We start from the raw sequence: 21,991 nt of genomic DNA, 5'->3' as shown, positions 1-21,991 counted from the left end.
GGATTGCGGTCTCAAGATTATGTTTAGGTCAGTTGTCATTTCAAGCAGAGAGTTTAAAGGCGACACATTTAGAAGTCCGAGAGCGATCGTCCGGGCCTTTTTCTGTATGGCAAACCTTCCGTGCGGGGCTTCTCTAGGGACCAGGCGTCCCAAAGCGGTTCTCCTCACCATGGCAACACGCACGAGCACACACACACCTTCACTCCCCCTCCTCTTCCCTTCCGCCCCGTGAGAACGCTACGGGAATTCTACCCCGCCAGAGCGAGGTTTTCTGGGCGCTTACTGGCAGGGCCGGCTCCGCTCCGGCTGGCGGCGGAAGAAGCCAGGCCCGGGCGCTTGACTCCCGCGGCGCTCGCTGACCCAAGGCTTCGAGCCCTCGCCGGGCCGAATCAAGAGCACACCGGGGGCGGGGTGGGGTGGGGTGGGAAAAAGGAGGGCGGTCGGGGAGGCAAAGAGGGGGGGGAAAAGGGGCGACGGTCCCTTTAAAGGGCTTTACCTGTCGCCGGCCTTGACCCGGTTGCGTAGGTGACCCGGACGTGGAAGTGGGAGGGGAGGACGTGACCCGGAGGCGCATGGTGCGAGGGTCAATATGCCGCTACCCGTTCAAGTCTTCAATTTGCAGGTATCGAGGAAGTTTCGAGGGGGTCGCTAGGGGGGGGGCGGGGGAGGTCTGGCCGCGGGGCGTGTCTCGAGGCGTAATTCAGGCGGTGGCGGGAAGGAGGCTTCAGCGGCGGCGGTGACGGCTGCCGAGCGGCTCCTCCGGTGGGGTCAGCAGCCCATGTGTTGTTTTCGGAGGCTTCCCCCCTCCAGGCTGCCTCCTTGAGGAGGGGCGCGCGGGAGGCAGGGGCGGCCTCGAGCGGAGACAGAACCGTTGCCCCGAGGCCGAGGGTTTGGTCGCGGCCGCCAGAGGGAGAGGCCCCGCCGCCTAGTGCGCTCGGCTCTGCTGCTCCCGCCAACCCGGTCCGCTTTCCTCCTCGCTGTCTCTTTGGTTTCTGTGTAGACGCGGTAACGGTGACCTTCTCGGGGGCTGCTGGCCAGCCGAAGGGTCGGTCCGGAGTTTCTCACTCTACGTACGGGCTGAGAACGCTTAAATAGACATTTATAAGGCTAAAAGAGGAACGGGACAAGAACATTGTCCTGATGATGTTACTGAGTCTGCTAACGAAACGATTCAGAAGATAAATTCAGAAGAAACAAGGTTGGAGAGCAAAACCACTGCCCAAAACCACTTAACATACACCTGTGGGAGGAAACAGAGCACTTGGGCTTCATTTGAATGCCTTTAAGAGATCCTGGGGGTGTCTGTTTCTGCCTTTATTACCCCCCCCCCCCAGTTGTGCAGTGATACTATAGTCTATGTGAAGTATTTATTTATTAATCTAATTTATAGGCCACCCAACTTCTTCCAGAGTCTGGGCGGCAGAGTACAGTATCTAAGTACAACATCTAAAAGCAATATAAAAGACAGTTTAAAACCCGTAAAATAACAATTCATATCTTTTTGTGGCTAGATCTAGATGGTGCCATATTGATCAAGGGCCCAAGGCTTGGTGGCAGAGCCAGGTCTTTAAGACTTTCTGGAAGGCTGGGGTGGGGGCAGTACAGATCTCGCAGGGTAGCTGGTTCCAGAGAGTCAGAGCTGCCACAGAGAAGGCCCTCCCCGTGACCCCGCCAACCGACACTGTCTAGCCAACAGGACCCAGAGAAAGCCAGTCTTGTAGATCCTTATAGGTCACTGGGAGCTATGCAGTAGAAGGTGGTCCCGAAGATTTAAATGACTTGTTATGATCAGCTGTCTGTTCCTACCCTAAATACTGCCAAAAGATAATAAAAAAGAAAGAGAACTCTAGCACGGTTTGCATAAGGAAGAGTTGTGTGATCTCCTGGTTATGAAATGCAATGCCCCAGCAAGTTCTGCCACTCAAAAGTTGAAATAAACTGGTGCTTTTTTATTAACAAAAATTCTATGATTTTCCACCATCAGTCATCCATTTTTATTTTTTCACTTTCATTTTTATAAATATCAATATTCCCTTCTATTCCCATTTTCTTAGCTTCCTCTTTTTTCTTTCTTTTGCTTTTATAGCAACAATTTCTTTTCGGGTGCTTTTTAAAAAAAAAACTTGAAAGATGACAACAAAGGGAAGAATTTGGATGTTGAATTTTCTCTCTGATCAGTCTCCTAAAACATTTTTCCAAATGTCATAGGCTTGCTGCGTTAAGAAAAATAATATCTTAGAAATCACTGTTTTTGCTTGCCCCTCCCAAAAACCCTTCTCCATCTTTGTTACCTTAGAGATGCCATATATTTTTCAAGCTCCTCTAAGGGCGTTATGGAAAGTTTTCTGCACCCAAGTTCATAATTACCATGTCACAAGTTGCATGAAATGTATCCGTCCTGATTTTACTATTTGCAATACGGTATTTAGGAAATTGTGCATCCAAGCCAGTGGATTTGACATTTGTTGCTTGTTCAATGTGGCACATAAATGCTAATTCCTTATAACTTTAAGATGGATATTAATAAAGGCCTATGGTGAAAGAGAAAGAAAGCCAGGTCATATTATTCTAAGCCTACCATGAATTATAGCTGTTTATGACTGCAGGGGCATTAACTTCCTTTCTTTCCTTTAGCAGCTGGCGAGCTCTGTGTCAGGGCGAGGGGGTACAGAGAGTCAGGACAGGATGAGGGATAGTTCAGTTCCAAGCTCAGCTTCCTCGTCAGTGACAGATCTATACAACACTCCCCGCAGCAGTAGGTCAGACCTCTTCCTCCCAGGTACATCTGGAGACTTCAGCCTGAGTGCCTGCTTATCAGCCTGCACCCTACTTTATGAGGTATCTCAAAGGAGAAAGCACTCAAGGATGTCTGAGTGAGAATGACTTGAGTTTTATCAACATTAAGGCATATTCTTTTTTTTAAAAAAATCCTTTCTCTGAATTGGATGTATTTCAAATAATAAAGAGTTTTGTTATACACTGTTGAGCTGCTAGCAAAGATATTTGTCTCCCATTGTCTAAGAATAGTTGAAAGCTTTCAGACTTGAAACAATGGGCGACAGACTAATTTTCCACAGCAGTTGTATGGCTTTACTTTGTTATGTATGTAATTTGTGTATTTTAAACATTTTTCTACTTTTAAGTAGGGATTAAAACACAACATTGCATTATCTATTTTTTCCCTTAACAATGTCATTACTTAAAATCAAAGCAATGGATATGATTACCTTATTGCCAGCAGGATTACCTGACTATACTAAAGCTAAACTAACTTCAGAACTGGTTTGGAATCCCTTGTTTCATGGTGGGTGGAAGGGAATGCATAGATGAGATACTGGTATGAAAAAGGCTGTCTCTTTGGAAATAATTAGCTGTCTTTTATTGGAACAGGGATGAGTGGTCCAGGGACCACATATGGCTCCTGTATTGTTTTGGTTTGTTTTTAGTGGCCTCCAGAGATCACATAGTTGAAATTTGGCAGCAAATTGCTAAGTAATAAAGCACAATGTTGTAATACCTAGAAATAAAAACAATGTGTGCAAAAAGTATAGTCTAGCAGGAACCCTTTCTGCAATTCTCAAAGACTCCATAGAACGGGCGAAGCCAAAAAGTTAGGCCCTTTTAGAAAGTTTTTTGAAGAAGCTGAATGGCTTTAAGGACTGAAATGATTGCCTTACAAGATTTCATCTTTTAAAACCTCCAATAATTATTTCCAAAATTGTGCTTTTTACTCTTCTGGGATTTGAATTATGCCATTAATATATCATTATAGTTCAGTACCGTACAGTCATGGACCGTACAGCAGGAGGGCTTCTTGTAGTGGCCATTGGATGAGCACTTCCTTGCATGGTGTCATCCTAATACAATATTGCCTTGTCAAATGTGACATTCAGGCATCACCAAATTAAAAGAAAATAATACTATAACTTGTTCACAAAAGACAGGAAACCCCCAAAAACAAGGTCTAAAACAATCAAAAGGATTCATAAGTAACCAGTCTGCCCTTTGTATATGTTCAGATACCCCACCTTTAATCATAAAGAACTCTACGATTTCTTCGTCTAAAAGGCAACATTTTTCATATGCAGAGAATGCAGATTCTCAATTGGAAAAACCTTGGGCAATTCAAATGGCTTTGAGTGAGGCTTTGGAGAGTTTCTGCTAACCAGACAAGACTAGAGTTATGAAACCTGTGGCCTTTCATATGTTGCTAGACTAGCTGCTTCAGTCCTAACCTTCCTAACTAGTGGATATTTCTAATGGCAAGTGTAGTCGAATGGCATTTGCAGAACTTCAGGCTGCCAATTTGCATTTTATCAAGATAGATTGACCGAGGATCTTACCCTGATACTATATCTTCAAATGTTTGTATCAATTTGGTAGTTCCAATGTCTGCAAATGGAGTAAATTTGAAGCCCAGATTTATCACTGTTTCATTATCCAGACCCTTTGAGGTACATTATAGGGTTATTGGGGGGGGGGAACCCTGAGGATCCCAACTTAGGTGAATGCTGTAAACCTTGGGTGGGCTCAGGTAGCTAATTTATAATCACAGAAAGATCTGTGAAATTGAACATTCCATTATCCAGCTTCTTTATCCTTTGAAAAAAAAATAGGGTTCAGGTGAAAACTCAACAATATTTATTTCTTCAATTTATATAGCTATCCATCTCAACTAAGTGACTCTGGAAGACTCACAACTTTATCTCTTTACATAAGAACATAATTTGGATCTCATGGCAATAACATTTTCTTTGGATCAGATATTTTCAATCTTTCTTTGTGAGGCTTATGTCACAGCAAAGCAATTTTATAATTAAAGGAGAGAAAATATCCATATGTTGCCTAAAATGGCAGGCTCTTAAACCCCTTTTTGTTGATTTACAATTAAAAAGGAATTTAGAAATAGAGGAATCTGTTAAGGCTGCATTGCATGTAGCATTTGCCTCTTGATTCATCACGGTCTTTAGGTTGCGGTTTCGGGTTGCCCTGTGCTGTTATAAATCAAGAGTGCAACCTATGAAATCATAGTCAATCTCCACTTTCACACACCACAGAGGAAGATTGGTAATAGGTAGGTTGTCATGCCATAAAATTAATTTTATTTAATTTCTCATTGGTGAACGTCTAATAAATTTCCAAGAAGTCTGGATTCTCCTGAATCTTTTGCCTTCATGTCCTTATGGGTTTTCTAAAGGAACGCAATTAGAGAGAATATAGACTAAAAATGGATCTTTGGTATGATCTAGATTCCCAATACTGATGTCCTTTAGATCAAGATTATACCAAATAAGTGTGAAAGATGACACCTGCGGAGCATCAGACATAGCTTTAGACCTAGTTGTGTTTTTGTCATAGTTCATATTTAGCTCCCTTTGTTATAAATAGTTTTCTTTGCATTTTAGTCATGTTTTGGAGTGTGTATGCTTGCTTAATTTATCCATATCCATAGTGTATAACTTTGTACATTTTCATGTATGGAATTGTAAATTTGAAGTTGCTCAGGCCATGTAAAATTACTGCTCTTTGTTTCATTTTTTGAGAAAATTCATGATGTGGGCAATCTTCCCTCTCCCAAAAGTTTAAAAGCCTTGACTTGCCCATTTATAAATCAAATCCTTATCTTAGATAATGAACTATTGCAGAATAACAAAGCAACAATGATAATAATAGCAGTAATAACAGTAACAACAACAATGACAACAATTTTACACTATTACTTCATATTTCAGCCTTAGTAGTATTGTGGAGATAACAGTATATTCAGTACTGTATATACAGTATAGGTGCTCTTGGGTTTGGCTGAAAAAAAAATCATAAAGATTTAAGTGGATTTTCTTGCTAACAATTATTTCCATTCATAATGAATGAAAATAAAAAAGTTTGTCTAGAATTTCCTATGAGTTATATCAAACAATATAAACTTTAGATAATAAACTGACAAGTAAGAAATATATCCCAATTTCATTGTGCTAAATTCTGTTAATTTATTTCCCAGTATAATATGGTTCCATTTGTTTCTTGGTTCAAATTAAGGGGCTTAAACAGCCTTTTTTTGTTCAGAAAATAGTTAATCATCTCTGTTTTATTATTGAGAGCAAGGAAATCTATTGAATGCATTAGTAACACAAAGTGGGGGTGGCATTTCTGGTAGGCCTGGAAAACAACTTCATGAAGTGAAAACCCTAAGCTTTAGATGCAGGGCTTAAATTCAAGTTCCATTATATTTGATGATGCATGAGAATCTTTCCCTTGGGTCTGGGAGGCGAGACTCCTCATTTCTGTTTTACTCACCTGTTCTGCCGTTACAGGGTGCGGTGGAGCCCATGCAGATTGATGTAGATCCCCAAGAAGATCAGCAAAATGCACCTGATATCAACTACGTGGTGGAGAACCCAACTCTGGTATGTGCTTGAGGGCAAAAATGACAGCACAGGCTTCTTAGAATTGTCTTCCTAAACCTAGGTTCTCCATCAGTCCTTGCTTTAAGCAACTGGTACCTGTTTATTGTTTTACCTTTGCTTATATATTGAGGAAAAATGATTTATACATAATATCGGTTAAAATGGCAGGCGAGAGGGAGCTGAATCACAACTGCTAGAAAATCTTTCACATTGTGTAACAAAAACGGTCCATAGTTTTCCTCTTCTTCTGTTGATAAAGTGTCTTTTGAGTGAAGCTCAATTATTGTAGACCTTATGAAGATACCGGTCTTGCTTTAGTGGCACCAGTACGGAAATAGGTTGCCATCGCCTTCTCCAAGGATGCTTTTTCAGCTTCCAGTCTTATAAGTATCAGCCAGCTTAGCTTTTTGAGACTGGATGGTGTTAGCCTCTTGTCATATTTCATATAACTATCAGTGCTTGAGTTGTAAGTTTAAAACAAATTCTTATACTTAGGTTTATTTTGATAATAAAATTTACAGTCTCTCTTTCTATAAAAGCCAAATACCACTCACTCATCACAAAATCTCCAGAACTGTAAAGCCTACAAACTTGAAACTTGGCATGTATGTTCCTCTTAGCTTTTAGGTGCTCTCTAAGAAAGGATTTTTTGAAATGACCATCAGATCATTAGTATTTCTCATACAGTATTATTATATTAAAGCTCTGATGCTAAGGAGTTAGATGTTCTACTCCCCCTCCCCATCTGAAAAGAACTCTGTTTCAACTGTCAGTTGCCTTATATTAACATGCTGTGATGCTACCCCTTCGCTAAATGGGCATGGGCGTGACCAGCGCATGATTCATCCACCCGCGGGCTGGGAGTTTAGACATTCCAGTTCCCCTTCCCACCTGAAAAGAACTGTTCCAACTACTAGTTGCCTTATATTAACACGCTCTGATGCTAAAGAGTTACACATTCTACATACATTTTCAAGCTTTTAGTGTCTATGCATCAAGCTGAATTTAACTAATTAATTTTCAAGCTTTAGCTGTCAATTTATCAAGCTCGATCACATAGTTTTGTAGCAAAGTACAGCTATCCAGCTATTAGTAGCCCTATGAAATTGGTCAGGATTAACTGCATACTGGGAATAAAATCACATTGTCTAGATGATCTTCATATCTATTGCGTCCAGGGAGCAAGATTATTACTGTGATAACTGTATCTCCTAGTTCTTCCTTCTCTGTTCTGCAATCTTGTAGAGAGTCATCACCATATGTGCTTTTACTGCATAAAAATGTGGCTAAAAGCATAAAAGCTTTTACAGTTAGGAATGTGGTTAAGAATAGAAAAACCTTAGCTCAAATCTATTCATCCCTAGCCACAAATGCTGACTGACTTTGGGCCAGTCGTTCTATCTCGGCTCACCATAGCTCACAAAGTTGTTGTGGGAGTAAAACAGTTATTGTATTGTTTTACTAATTTTCTCAATGAGCCCAGTTATTCCTTTTTTTCCTTTTTGAAGATAAAAAATGATATAGTGTAATATCATCAAATGCATTAATTCTACAGAAAACGTTGATGCATAGACACCTGTTCCACAGATTACAGAATATAACAAAAATGAAACAAATGTACACATTGGATAATTGTCATTAAGAAAAATAAAAAGGAATAATTCCTGTATTATTTATTTATTTATTTATTTATTCATTCATTCATTCATTCATTCATTCATTCATTCATTCATTCATTCATTCATTCAATCATTCAATTTTTATGCCGCCCTTCCTCTTAGACTCAGGGCAGCTTACAACATGTTAGCAATAGCACTTTTTAACAGAGCCAGTTTATTGCCCCCACAATCCGGGTCCTCATTTTACCCACCTCGGAAGGATGGAAGGCTGAGTCAACCTTGAGCCGGTGATGAGATTTGAACCGCTGACCTCCAGATCTACAGTCAGCTTCAGTGGCCTGCAGTACAGCATCTACCTGCTGCGCCACCCCGGCTCTATGCTTTAGGCTCTAGAGCTAGCAATCATCTGGGAACTCTAGGGTTCTTCTATAGTTCTTGGACTAAAAATACAATGAGAATAATAGTTGGGCTAGTATACACTACCATATATTATCTCTTCATTCCGGCTGGAGCAGGATCTGGAACAGTATGCAACAAGCTACAGCGGCCTGATGAGGATTGAGAGATTGCAGTTCATTGCTGACCATTGCCCACAGTTGCGAGTGGAAGCCCTGAAGATGGCGCTCTCATTTGTCCAAAGAACATTCAATGTGGACGTTTATGAGGAGATTCACCGGAAATTGACTGAAGCTACCAGGTACTAAGAATGAAGAAGGATTTTGAGACGCTTGTCAGGGATGCATAGTACTGAAGATAGATAGATAGATAGATAGATAGATAGATAGATAGATAGATAGATAGATAGATAGATAGATAGATAGATGCGTGTGTGTGTCTTTACTTGACTGACTTTGCATCTACCGTGTTTCCCCGATAGTAAGGCAGTGTCTTACTATCTTTTTACCCCCAAAAGCCCCACTGTGTCTTACTTTGGGGGTATGTGTTATATTGTCCCGGGCACCGGGGCTGGCTCATCTTCGGGCTTCGGCCCGGGCGAGGCCTCTTCTCCTCGGGGCGGGCGGCGTTAGGCGGTGTTGCGCGAGAGGCGCGGCTGTCCGTCGGGCCCGGCCTCCATCCCTCCTGCGCCGCGGCGGGGCCGGTCCGCGATGCGCATCCTGGGGGCGCCCGGCTGGCCGGCTCCGGAGGCTGCGGCTCCTCCCACTGCTGCCCAACGCCGAGGATGCCCTGCGCCCAGCACGGCTACGGCAGCAGGCAGGCAGGCAGCCCCAGGCGCGGCGGGGAGAGCAAAGGCGGCTTCGGCCCGGGCAAGGCCTCTTCTCCTTCAGGCGGGCAGCGTTAGGCGGCGTTGCGTGGCAGGCGCGGCTGCCCGGAGGAGAAGAGGCCTCGCCCGGGCCGAAGCCGCCTTTGGTCTCCCCGCCGCGCCTGGGGCTGCCTGCTCTCCCCGCTGGGCCGAAGCCGCCTTTGGTCTCCCCGCCGCACCTGGGGCTGCCTGCTCTCCCCGCCGCGGCGGGCCGAAGCCGCCTTTGGTCTCCCCGCCGCGCCTGGGGCTGCCTGCTCTCCCCGCCGCGCCGGGCCGAAGCTGCCTTTGGTCTCCCCGCCGCGCCTGGGGCTGCCTGCTCTCCCCGCCGCGCCGGGCCGAAGCCGCCTTTGGTCTCCCCGCCGCGCCTGGGGCTGCCTGCCTGCCTGCTGCCCAACGCCGAGGATGCCCCGCGCCCAGCCCGGCTACGGCAGCAGGCAGGCAGGCAGCCCCAGGCGCGGCGGGGAGACCAAAGGCGGCTTCGGCCCGGCGCGGCGGGGAGAGCAGGCAGCCCCAGGTGCGGCGGGGAGACCAAAGGCAGCTTCGGCCCGGCGCGGCGGGGAGAGCAGGCAGCCCCAGGCGCGGCGGGGAGAGCAAAGGCGGCTTCGGCCCGGGCGAGGCCTCTTCTCCTCCGGGCAGCCGCGCCTGCCGCGCAACGCAGCCTAACGCCACCCGCCCGGAGGAGAAGAGGCCTCGCCCGGGCCGAAGCCGCCTTTGCTCTCCCCGCCACGCCTGGGGCTGCCTGCCTGCTGCCGTAGCCGGGCTGGGCGCGGGGCATCCTCGGCGTTGGGCAGCAGGCAGCCCCAGGCGCGGCGGGGAGAGCAAAGGCGGCTTCGGCCCGGGCGAGGCCTCTTCTCCTCCAGGCGGGCGGCGTTGCGCGGCAGGCGCGGCTGCCCGTTGGGCCCGGCCTCCATCCCTCCTGTGCCGCGGCGGGGCCGGTCTGCGATGCGCGTCCTGGGGGCGCCCGGCTGGCCGCCTCCGGAGGCTGCGGCTCCTCCCGCTGCTGCCCAACACCGAGGATGCCCCGCGCCCAGCCCGGCTACGGCAGCAGGCAGGCAGGCAGCCCCAGGCGCGGCGGGGAGAGCAAAGGCGGCGGCGGGAGTAGCGGACGCCTCCCTCGCTTTTAGTACCGTGTTTCCCCGAAAGTAAGACATATGTCTTACTTTCGGGGTATGGCTTATATTAGCCGACCCCCCTGAAACCCCCCATATGTCTTACAATCGGGGGGGTCTTACTATCGGGGAAACACGGTATATAACTATATACCTATCTATACGTATATGTCTCTCTGTCTGTCTATCCATCTATTTATCTATGTGTGTCTATACATAAACAAAGAGAGAGAGAGAGAGAGAGAGAGAGAATGTTAATGACCAGCATAAACATAATTACAGTTAAATATAATAAAACATTCACACAAATATGAATGACATGAATTAGGTATTGCAATGGCATTATGAAAATTGTATCTATAAGAGCAAGCCTATTAACTTATAAAAGTTTTAAAAAGATTATTCTGGTGCTTTATACATTTTATACAAACGTGCAACAAAATATAATTAGCCAGATGACTGTATCCAGAAGGTTATCTTTTTTACACAGCTCTTGCATATAGTTTCAGTTTAAACTTCTTCTTTACATCTTAAGAACATTCGTGCACTCAATAGAAAGGGAGCCTTTCATTAGCATTCTGGTATTTTGATAAACTAAGCATTTGAATCAAGTGTAGCTGAGAATGTTTGCTGTTTAAATAAAAACTTACCTAGCAGGGAGACGGAGCATAATTAGGCTGCTAAAGTCAGCTTTTGATTGTCTTGGCTCTGTGTTTACCTTCTTTGATTAAGTCACAGATATGTTGCTATTCCTTGCTCAAACTGTGAAACAATGGGCACCTGTCTTGTTTTCTATCTGTAGTAGTTTTCCTATAGATCAGTGATGATGAATCTTTTTTCCTTCGGGTGCCGAAAGAGCATACATGTGCGCTATCGCACATGCATAAGTGCCCACACCCATAATTCAATGCATGGAGAGGACAAAAACACCTTCCCCCATCCCCTCTGAAGGCCAGAAATAGCCTGTTTCCCAACTTCGGGTGGGCCCAGTAGGTTCATGTTTCACCCTTCATAGGCTCCAAAGTTTTCTAGGGAGCCGAAGGAAGGTAAAAAAGTCCTCCCCCATCCTTCCGAAGGCTCTCTGGAAGCCAAAAATGCCCTCCCAGAGCCTCTGTGTGAGCCAGAAATTAGCTGGCTGGCACACACATGCACATTGGACCTGTGGTAGGGTAACGGCTCGCGTTCCAGCAGATATGGCTCTGCGTGGCACTGTGGCACCCGTGCCATAGGTTCACCATCACTGCTCTAGGTCATCAGTTTTGGTTTCCATCAATCCATTCAGCACTGCCTGTGGCAAGGCATTATAGGAATTCTATATATGAATATAATGCATTTTCTGAATTTAGAGTTTCACTCATCAAAATATTATTATTGTCTTGAGCCAAATGCATTACTATGATCCTTCTCAATTCTTGTTGATTGTGGCAGTGGGTAGGTTGCTATATCAGTAGGTAACAGATAATTCTGTATCCCTGTACACTTTGGGTATACAATATACTGTTTTCTTTTCAGAGAGCTGCAGAACACACCTGACGCTGTCCCAGATGGTGGGATAGAGCCCCCTCCTCTAGACACAGCATGGGTCGAGGCTACACGCAAAAAAGCTCTTCTCAAACTGGAAAAGTTAGACACAGATCTTAAGAATTATAAAGGAAATTCAATCAAGGAAAGCATCAGGTGACACTAAGGACATTAACGAATGGAAACAAAAAAATCGGAGTTGGTAGTTAACTCATTTGTAAAACTAATCTCAGAATAATATTTTAAAATGTCATCTGCAGTGAATACTTCAAATGGCATTTTCTTGGACTTTTTATTTACAGTTTTCTGATACATGTTGCCTTGAAATAAAATCACGAAGAATTCTTGTATAAGAAATGCTAAATATTTCCTTTTCACAGGAAAAGGGTTTTCCATCAGCTGTAGCCACAGATCATTTCTCAAATGTGTCTTGAGAAAGGAAATTGAATGATTGAACTATTTTTCACTCATTCCCAAGAATTAAATAGTTTGCTCACTATAATGTCTCTCCTCTGTGAACCCTTCAGAAGGTAGTGTGAAATATACTATTTTTGTTCTAAACATGCAATCTGTGAGAGACAACTTATCCCCCAGTATAACTTTTCGTTTCTGTGACCCACATTTTTCCTAATGCTGCTACTGGCTTATTCCCACTCTCAGATTTTGCAATGCATATATCTTGCACTCTTTGCCATGTAGTATACATTTGTTGACTTTGATAATGTGCATAGCAGTTGTATTCCTCAGCAGCGGTGGGCAATATACATAGTAGCTTATGAACAGTTTTCCAAGGTTCAGAAGAGGCAATGGATCTGTTTAGCAATGAAGCACGATGGACTTTGTGGTAGAATACTAAAAAGCATAATAAAGAATTATACTTGATCCTCATTTTTAGTTTTCAATGGAAGTGTTGATGCTAAGTATCTGCCAGAAATAAATAAAGAACGTTCTCCACGGTGCGTTACCCAGTAGTTAGACCTTTTGGACAAGGGCAAATGATGTTTAGGATTATTTCTGATGCTTATTTGTTTATAGCTGACATGCACCTGCTTTTTAGGAGAGGCCATGATGACTTGGGAGATCACTACCTTGACTGTGGAGACCTCAGCAATGCCCTTAAATGTTATTCACGAGCCCGTGATTACTGCACCAGTGCAAAACATGTTATTAACATGTGCCTCAATGTTATCAAGGTAAGCAGCAATTTATTTCAGCAGTTCTTTGTTTGGAGAGAGGGAGACTAGTATTGTAGAATTTAATCTCTGTTCAAAATAGACTCCCCCCCCCGCAACTCATAATTAACTTATGAACTTTCTTTCCTGTTCTATCTTTGCATTCAAATTGCCAGTTTTCACATCAGTATTTTTCATGAGGTCTCAATGAATCAGTAATAGTAGGCAACTGCAACTCACAAAAAGGTCTCTTTTCACAATTACCTCTTTGATAGAGGCACAGAATAGAACATGTCAGGTGAGGTGTTACTCAGCTACCTCTGGACTTGTTTCTTTGCAGGTCAGTGTTTATCTTCAAAACTGGTCCCATGTCCTGAGCTACGTGAGCAAAGCAGAATCCACGCCAGAGATTGCAGAGGTAATAAAGCTTTTCTCCATCTTGTCTGTGGAAAGACATTCCAATGACAGATTCAATTCACTTTCCCAAGCAAGTGGGAATTTGGAACAAGTCATATGCTAAATCGTGCTAATTCCTTCTTTGCCTTTAGTTGTCCTGTTTTGATCTCCTGATAAAATATAGTCCTCTATAAGTACCTTTGTGATGCCATGTACAAATGGGACAGCCATTTGTGGAAGGATTGTTAAGAACTATTTAATTAATAATGAACTTGGAAGCAGACATGAGGTTCCGATTCCCTTATGAAAAGAAGCAGAGATTCAATTTCCTGCACTGGGTTACATGTTATTAATGTGTTGTGCACATGATCCCTGTTTAAAGCTTTGAATGAATCCATCTGCCTTTCAGACGGGCTCTTGATCCATGCCAAGGGAAAAGAGATAGAGAAAAGAACCATTTCTTCAGTCAAGCTTAATGGAACGAATTAGTTGAAATATTATTGGTCGTTGACTGATTTTTCTCCTTCCTCCCTGTCTAGCAAAGAGGAGAACGGGACAGCCAGACACAAGCCATCCTTACCAAATTGAAATGTGCCGCAGGTGAGAAAATAGTTCGCTTCCTTAACTGATACTGTCCTTAGTGCTCATGGGAATGGTTGTGTCCACGCAGTGCAATAGACTAGCAAAATGTTCCAATTTGCTTTTCCAATATCCATTCCAATATTGTAACTGCACAAAGCCCCCCAAGTCAGTCTCTACTCCTAGAAAATACTATTAATTTTAGAGGTTCTCCCTTAAGTTTCTCCATGACTCCTAGCCTTCTCATTCTTCTGATTTATCCGCACAAAAGAGTAACTAAATCTCATTCTTAGGCTTGGCTGAACTAGCTGCCCGGAAGTACAAGCAGGCAGCAAAGTGCTTCCTCTTGGCCTCGTTTGATCACTGTGACTTCCCTGAGGTGAGGATATGGAAGAAGTGGGAGTTGGCAAGACTGGGGTTTAATGTGGAAGAAATGGCGCATACGAGACCATCTGTGACCTTTTCCAAGCTACAATTAGAGAGATCAGCTATTTGCCCCCCTCGTGTTTTTTTTGGGGGGGGGGAACCTCTTCCTTTCTTTGGAAATCTGAGGAAAGGATTCAGGCAATCTTGGGTTCTTTATCTCTATTCGTTAGAGGCTGTCCCTTCTCTCTTTTTTCCAGCTGCTCTCTCCTAGTAATGTAGCTGTATATGGTGGCATGTGTGCGCTAGCAACTTTTGACCGACAAGAATTGCAACGTAATGTCATCTCCAGCAGGTAAATAATCTGCAGACCTTTGATAATGAAATAATCTAAATTATAATGGACAATTAGTGGATTTATTGATGGGAGCAGACAAATGTCAGGAATGAAAGAGATTAAGTGGCCTCTCTCATCTTGTATCAACCATGTTCAGTTTTAAGTTCCTCTGATTACTTTTCCTTGGTACCGATAGGGCTCAACTTACTACTGATCAACTATTGTTGTATGTCAAGGACTACCTGAAATTTTAAGAAAGGCAGGATGAAGAATTATACTTACTCCCACCCAGGTCCAGGTTTTAGACAGTCGTGCCTTTTCACTGCCATGCTCTCTGGCTCTTGAGACAATGGTCACTCACAGTCTTGTAGAAAATGATAACACCATCAGAACGATGTTTCCATTGAATAGAGTTGGCCCTCTTTGAAAGAGACATAAAAGATGACTCGACTTCGGGTTGTGTGACTCCCTTTGTATCTACAGCTCCTTCAAACTGTTCTTAGAGCTAGAACCACAGGTGCGCGACATCATCTTCAAGTTCTATGAATCCAAATATGCTTCATGTCTCAAGATGCTGGATGAAATGAAGGTATGTCCTAGAGCTTTAGTGTTCCTTAGTATGTTTTGCAAAGCAGTTGCAACATCGTTTGAACTCTGGGTAAAGCTACTCCTGTCTCAGAAGTATAAGAAAGCCTGGCTTAGGAAAGGTAAGCAACAGACTTCTGAGCTAATACCAGGTCATAGCCTGGGGGGATGTGGGTGCAAGAATTTCTGCCCTTCTTCACATTAACCTTAATCAACTATACTCTATTTCAGTGTGTTCAGGTAAAATGTTCAGACTATTAGGTATTAAGCTTAGTCTGGGGGGAAATATTATAGCTATGTAATGTTATAAATACACAGATTCTTAATAAATATCTTTTAGAAAACCAGGCAGGAAAGCAAACAAATGTTGCTAGAGGGAAAAAATGTTCATGTAAAGCCATTAGGCTAAAATTTTACTATCTTGAGAGTTAGTTCAGATATATGCATAAGATTTGTTTTTTGACTTCTCACTGTTTCTTTCAAAAATTATTTTGGCATGTTTTGAATATTGTTATTTCTTTCGCAAAGCTTTGAAAACCTACATCTGCCGGCAGACATGTGGTCTGTGAGTGATGAGACTGTCTCTGGCCGATATGAGATATGATTGGATTGGATGAATGTGTGTGATTGTACATGGGGTGTTGAGACTGGCTTGTTTGGGGGCTGGGGGGATGGAGACAGTTAATAGTTTTGGATATTCTTTTCCTCTATTGCTATTACAGTTACTTCCAGTTCTCCCAGGTTAATAGCAAATTAGTACAAAGAAATGAATGATTGTTATGGTAACTCCAAAGAAAATGTGGCAGTGCATTGGTAAATCTTATTACATAGATTCAGTGTTTATTTTCTATTTATTAACAACATATTGTAAACTCTAGAAACGACTGTTTTATAGAGCAAAGCTTTGGAAAGCTTTATGTCCATTCTTCTTGCTGTTCTGGACAGGATAACCTACTATTGGATATGTACTTGGCGCCTCATGTGAGAACACTTTACACCCAGATACGAAATCGGGCCCTTATCCAGGTAGCTGCCTTTACCCATGGCTGTAATTGTGACTTTCCTTTTTTCACTGAATGCAGTGCAGAATCACTCTCAGAATATTTCTTTATCTCTTTCTCTCTCTTGACTTTTCTCTTTATTCCCAGTATTTCAGCCCCTATGTGTCAGCAGACATGCGCAAGATGGCCACTGCTTTCAACACTACTGTGGCCGCTCTGGAGGACGAGCTCACTCAGCTGATCCTAGAGGGGCTAATAAATGCCAGAATAGACTCCCATAGCAAGGTGAGTCCCAATTGTACATGTGCTCCTGATTCTGTCCGGCCACTGCTGAAAGCCAATGGCTAACTAGACAGAATGATCTTAATTGTTGGCACATAGTAATAATTATGCCAGGGGTGGGCAGCAGGCAGAATGGGGTGGAACACAGTTCCACCGGCAGAAATGAAGATACGTGCGCAGTTCCAGCTGATCGGCGGCTGTTACTTCCTGGATTACTGGTCTTGGCTTGGCTCTCCTTTTCTTCCCTGCTGCTGCTGCTGTGTCTGCGCTCCTTGCTTTTTTCCTCTTTCCTCCTTCCTGGCCTCGGACGAGCTTCCCTCTCTCCTGCCCGGCTCCCCTCCAGCCTCACGCGGGCACCTCCCACCTGAGGTGCAAGCAGAAGGCGTGGATGGAAGCGGCGCTGTCAGCATTTATGCTTCTGGCAGCACCTGTTCACCTAACTACTCAGCCTGAGACGGGGGGGGGGGGGGCAACCCAGGAAGGAGAGCATGGGAAACACAAAGTAAATTGTCACCCCAGCGAGCGACACTGGTAAGGTTGTAAGTCGAGAACTTAACAATTCACTTGAACGATGATGATCGTTCAAGCCACTCCCACCTGGTCACTTGGCCAGCAAGCCCCTCCTACCCAGTCACATGACCATTAAGCCACACCCACAAAATAAGCCACACCCACAGTGTGGCAGTAAAAGTTTTGGCTGCCCACTACTGAATTATGCCCTATGGGTAATCAATTGGGACTCACAATTGAACCCCAAATTTCTGTTGGTGAGGAAGTCAGCTGTTAAATGAGTTTTACCCCATTTTACGACCTTGCTTTAGCACAGTTGCTAAGTTGACTCACTATTTGTTAAATTAGTTAGAAGGTCGTTAAATGAATTTGGCTTCCCCATTGACTTTGCTTGTCAAAAGGTTGTAGAAACTGATCGAAGACACTGCAACCCTCATAAATACATGCCATTTGCCAAGCACCCAAATTTTGATCATGTGACTGTAGGGATGCCTCCATGGTTGTAAGTAAAAATTAGGTCATAAGTCCATTTTTTCAATGCTGTGGTAACTTTGACCGGTCACTTAATGAATGGCTGTGAGTCGACAAATACCTTAACTCTAGACCCCTGGTTCCCAATGCCCCATAGGGGGGCAATTTGATTTTTAATGGGGGCATTTGGAACATTTTTTAAACCAAGTTAATGGCCTTTTAAGGCTTCCTATGCATGTGTAGAGTTCACTTTTTGAATAGTAAGAATTATTATTATTATTATTATTATTATTATTATTATTATTATTATTATTTATTAGATTTGTGTGCCGCCCCTCTCCGGCATACATCCTGGGGGAGGGCATCAGGATTTTAGAGATGCTTGGATGGAGCATGGCCAAAAAAAGGTTGGGAACCACTGCTGTAGACTATTTTGGATATTGTAGACAAGGTAAAACTCCTGGTTACTCAGAACCCCTGCTTCTGTTTTAAGTATTATTTAAAGAAATAATAAGAATTTTATTTCTACGTAAAAAGAATTCAGTTCTTTTTGGCTTTTAAGTTTTCAGAAGATGCTTTTTGCCCTTCATTGTCATTTCCCTCAGCAAATTCTAGAGGGCCTTTTGGCCTTTTGTTTCTCAGACATCATTTGCTGCTTCTCTTCATCTCTGAATTGTATCTCCCCTGCTACTTAATCTTATTCGTAGGTTTTGTATGCCAGAGATGTTGACCAACGCAGTACTACCTTTGAAAAGTCCCTGCTCATGGGAAAGGAGTTTCAGCGTCGCGCCAAAGCTATGATCCTTCGAGCTGCTGTCCTGCGTAATCAGATCCATGTCAAGGTGAGCAGAAATGCCCTGCCTTCCCCAGGGGTTTGCATCTTCGTGAATCATAATCAGTCACGTCTCCTGAATGACTTCGGCTGATGCTTAAATATTTGAAGGCCACAAGCAAGTTAGATAAGATACTTTCTTAGAAACATTATTTCGGTACAGATTTTGTTGTGGATGTAAGAAGAGCCTTGCTGCATTAAGCCTAAGGCCTTTCTAGTCAACTTTTATATTCTGTAATAACCAGACACACCTATCCACTTGTGGACCTGACGGCAACAGCCCTTTTTCAATGTGGCTCTCTATAAATTAGGATGTAAAATTTTTTGCTTCTGACTATAGCGCTGGTATGTAGCCTTCAAGATTAATAATGAGTGTCACTCGCTGAATCACTCTAGTTCCACTTTAAATTTTAAGTTTGAACACATGGTAGAAATGAATGTCATTGTTTTGTTATCTGTTATGCACAGAACTTCCTGCAGCAGGAAGTGACAAAATGAACATAATCCAAAAGTGGATTTTTCTTGGCAGATCCACAGGGAAGATTCAGAGGGCTGTGAAGAGGGCTATGCGAGGCATTTGCAAGAAGCAGATGGGAACGACTTTTGAAGTAGTAGAGTGACCCTAGCAATAGGCATAACTGCTTGAACTATTCAGAGGAAGAGGGCTTTGCATGCACACATTATGACACCCTTCTCTCTAAAAGTTTTGCACAGCCTTAGAAGAGACCTTTATCCTTGAGGTCCCAAGTCCTCAGTTTCCCTTAACTGTATTTTACTCTGTGAGATGACCTAAAAGGTGGGGTTCTTTTGTCACTGGCCCTTTTTTTCTGAAGGAGTAAAACCACATCTCACAATCTTATCTAATCTTTTTAGTCTCTTAATTCTTTTCCATTCACCTGGTTTCGGTTCCCTGGGGGTTTCCTTCACTTGCTAGCTGGTGTGGCAACTTGTGGGATGGGAGACGAGCTCTTTTTTTCTATCCGATTGCTTACCGGGCCTTGGGTCTCTCTCTTGCCTTGTTACAGTCTCCTCCACGAGAAGGAAGCCAAGGTGAACTCACTCCAGCTAACAGCCAGTCCCGGATGAGCACCAACATGTGAAGCTCTCTGAGCCAACAAAAGACTGTCCCTTCCCTTCCTGCCCCACATACCCAGGGCCATGTGTATCCAGTATCCACAACGTCAACTGTCCCTTGGTGCCTTTTCAGACTCTCTGGCTGGGAGGGGCGGGCGGGGAGGCAAGACCGTTGAAGGCAAGCTTTGAGAGAGCCTGGGAGAACTCCTTTTAGAACAGACAACATTTGTCAGGTGCAGCCCTTTGAGAATACGCAAGCCTGCGAGTGCTGGCTTCATCCTGTCCTTCCCGGGGTTTCTCACAAACAGAAGCTGATCTTGGTTTCACTCAGCTTGCCAAAAGAGCTTTGTTGTTTTCGTTCAGTAAAAGATAAATAGCATGAATCTGGAGGACCTGTGTGTTCGTGCAGAACTTCTCATTTGTACGAACGCATCGTCTCAGACCCCAGGAGTCTCTCTTGGACAGCATCCCAGGAAAACAGGCATCCTTTCCATTTATTCACTTTAGGGCGGGTTTTCATTCACCTGGAATCGGCTCCATTTTAATCTGTTCTTCCTGTGGTTTTTTTTTTTTTAATTGTGTGCTCTGGCTTGTTTTTACATCTCCAGACCTCAGATGAAGAGCTAGTTCCTTTAATAATCCCTGCTCCAAATACGGGATGTGGGGGAAGGAGGCCTGGCTGCCTGCACTACTACTTTTTAATTTACTTCGTAACAAAAGGGGTATGTGGGTACAGGCTTGACTCAGATTGTGTTGCGTTAACAAGCGTAGGTTGAGTGTTTGAGTGTTCCACGGTTGCTGACATTTGGGGAGGTTCATTGGGGTTGGTCCCAAGGAAGCAATTACAAATTTGGATTTAACTCTTGGCCAATTTATCTACTTTTCCCAGACACTGTTAAAGTTTAGTTTAAAGCCACATTCTCTCCTATGCATTAAAAACATAATTACAATGATAACTGCAGATCTGAGCATTAATTCTTGCTCTCCTCCACAAATCTCTCAATTCAATTATACTCTAGTACGACATTTGAAAGGTGCAGTTCTGAAATTAAGGATTGCTTGAGTTACAATCCTAGATGATACTGAACACATCTTTTGGTGGACCCTTTAATAGTAGTGTTATCATATCATGCAATTATTATAAAAATGCGGAAACAAATCTGAGATGGATGGTCCCTATGTAATTACGTAATTTAATGCGAGCTTTACAAGTAGTACTATATGATATTTAACATATTTCACTACAAAATATATGATTCCTTACCCTTCTTAAAAGAATCCATATGCATTTAGTGTGGAAATATTTTGAATTTTCCTCATAGACACCAAAGCAGTGTGTGTATATATATTGTGACTTAAAGGCCATTTGAAAACAAATAATAGGCAAAACTAATTATAAAGACATTATAGCAGTGTTCCAATACCTCAGAGGTTGCCACAAAGGAGGAAACAAACTATTCTCCAAAGCACCTGAAACAAGAAGCAATGGGTGGAAACTAATCAGAGAGAGAAGCAATTTAGAACTAAGAAAATTCCTGACAGAACAATTAATCTGTGGAACAGCTTGCCTCCAGAAGTTGTGAATGCTCCAACACTGGAAGTTTTAAAGAAGATGTTGGATAACCATCTGTCTGAAGTAGTGTAGGGTTTCCTGCCTAAGCAGGGGTTGGACTAGAAGACCTCCAAGGTCCCTTCCAACTCTATTGTTATGATGATAATGATGGGGCACTTACATGTCACAAGAGACATTTTGATCTAGAAAGCAGGACCATGAAAGCAAGTTGGGTGCCTTTGGGCCAAACACTCTCAGCAAAATCAATCCACCTCACAGGATGGTAATTGGAGGAAGGAGGAAGGTTTGGCATCTTGAATTATTTGTGAAAATAACAAAGGTGAGAAGGTACAAGTTGAATAAATTAGGCGCCAGATTATAGAACAGCTGTAGTTGCTGGAAAACAGAATAAATCTCAGGTTTACCACAGTGATATCCTACTGGAGAGTCTTTCATCAATATATTTTCTCTTTCCTTAGCTATCTTGGCTGACTCAGTCCAGTATTTTTCAACTTTGGCTGCTTGAAGATGGGCGGACTTCAGCTCCAATTCCCCAGCAATCCTGTAGCCTATTTCCACTTCTGCCACTGTGAGCATTGTAACAATGTAGAAGTGATGATGGAATTCAGGTTCAAAGCCCCACCTACCTGCCAGATGAAAGACCCAGTCTGAGTCTTGTTTCCAACCTTTGTCAAACATGCAGAATAGGGTTCTGCTTCAGTGGGGGCATTTTAAAGTAATTGAAACACACAAACACACACACAAAGCTAGGCTGAGCAAGCTACAAACTTTCTCAATATTTTCCCCTAGCTTGGCTGAATGGCAGAATCGAGTACAATCTTCCTTTTTAACACTATCCTGCTAATCCAGTCAAGGTTATTGTATAAACATAGAATGACGAATAAATTAATAGATATATGAAA

The 21,991-nt window shown here is 43.4% G+C and overlaps 2 protein-coding genes across 17 annotated transcripts in view; one reads left to right on the top strand and one right to left on the bottom strand.

Moving 5' to 3' along the window:
* The window catches only part of RFNG (RFNG O-fucosylpeptide 3-beta-N-acetylglucosaminyltransferase), a 14,261-nt gene extending 13,717 nt beyond the window's left edge, over window positions 1–544 (bottom strand). Inside the window, exon 1 of one of the 8 annotated variants that reach the window (XR_011558082.1) lies at window positions 284–498. The gene's annotated coding sequence lies outside the window, so the exon portion shown is untranslated. Of the gene's footprint in view, window positions 1–197 lie in introns of all 8 variants that reach the window. The other 7 variants (XM_070740069.1, XM_070740066.1, XM_070740070.1 and 4 more) reach the window with 7 other exon arrangements.
* Window positions 1–21,991, top strand: part of GPS1 (G protein pathway suppressor 1) — a 22,103-nt gene extending 112 nt beyond the window's left edge. Inside the window, exons 1-16 of one of the 9 annotated variants that reach the window (XM_070740058.1) lie at window positions 259–622; window positions 2,635–2,838; window positions 6,312–6,404; window positions 8,539–8,720; window positions 11,906–12,070; window positions 12,972–13,107; window positions 13,427–13,504; window positions 14,022–14,082; window positions 14,355–14,440; window positions 14,685–14,779; window positions 15,245–15,350; window positions 16,292–16,372; window positions 16,495–16,632; window positions 18,318–18,452; window positions 18,972–19,050; window positions 19,468–20,472. In XM_070740058.1, the coding sequence (XP_070596159.1) occupies window positions 590–622; window positions 2,635–2,838; window positions 6,312–6,404; window positions 8,539–8,720; window positions 11,906–12,070; window positions 12,972–13,107; window positions 13,427–13,504; window positions 14,022–14,082; window positions 14,355–14,440; window positions 14,685–14,779; window positions 15,245–15,350; window positions 16,292–16,372; window positions 16,495–16,632; window positions 18,318–18,452; window positions 18,972–19,049 (1,671 nt within the window). In that variant the 5' untranslated portion in view covers window positions 259–589 and the 3' untranslated portion in view covers window position 19,050; window positions 19,468–20,472. Of the gene's footprint in view, window positions 1–258; window positions 623–2,634; window positions 2,839–6,311; window positions 6,405–8,538; window positions 8,721–11,905; window positions 12,071–12,971; window positions 13,108–13,426; window positions 13,505–14,021; window positions 14,083–14,354; window positions 14,441–14,684; window positions 14,780–15,244; window positions 15,351–16,291; window positions 16,373–16,494; window positions 16,633–18,317; window positions 18,453–18,971; window positions 19,075–19,467; window positions 20,473–21,547 lie in introns of those variants that run through there. The other 8 variants (XM_070740057.1, XM_070740063.1, XM_070740062.1 and 5 more) reach the window with 8 other exon arrangements.

The sequence above is a fragment of the Erythrolamprus reginae genome, chromosome 2 (assembly GCF_031021105.1).
Source record: "Erythrolamprus reginae isolate rEryReg1 chromosome 2, rEryReg1.hap1, whole genome shotgun sequence".
Taxonomy (NCBI): domain Eukaryota; kingdom Metazoa; phylum Chordata; class Lepidosauria; order Squamata; family Dipsadidae; genus Erythrolamprus; species Erythrolamprus reginae.
Note: the sequence above shows the minus strand (reverse complement) of the source record. Positions and strands in the feature narration are given on the sequence as shown.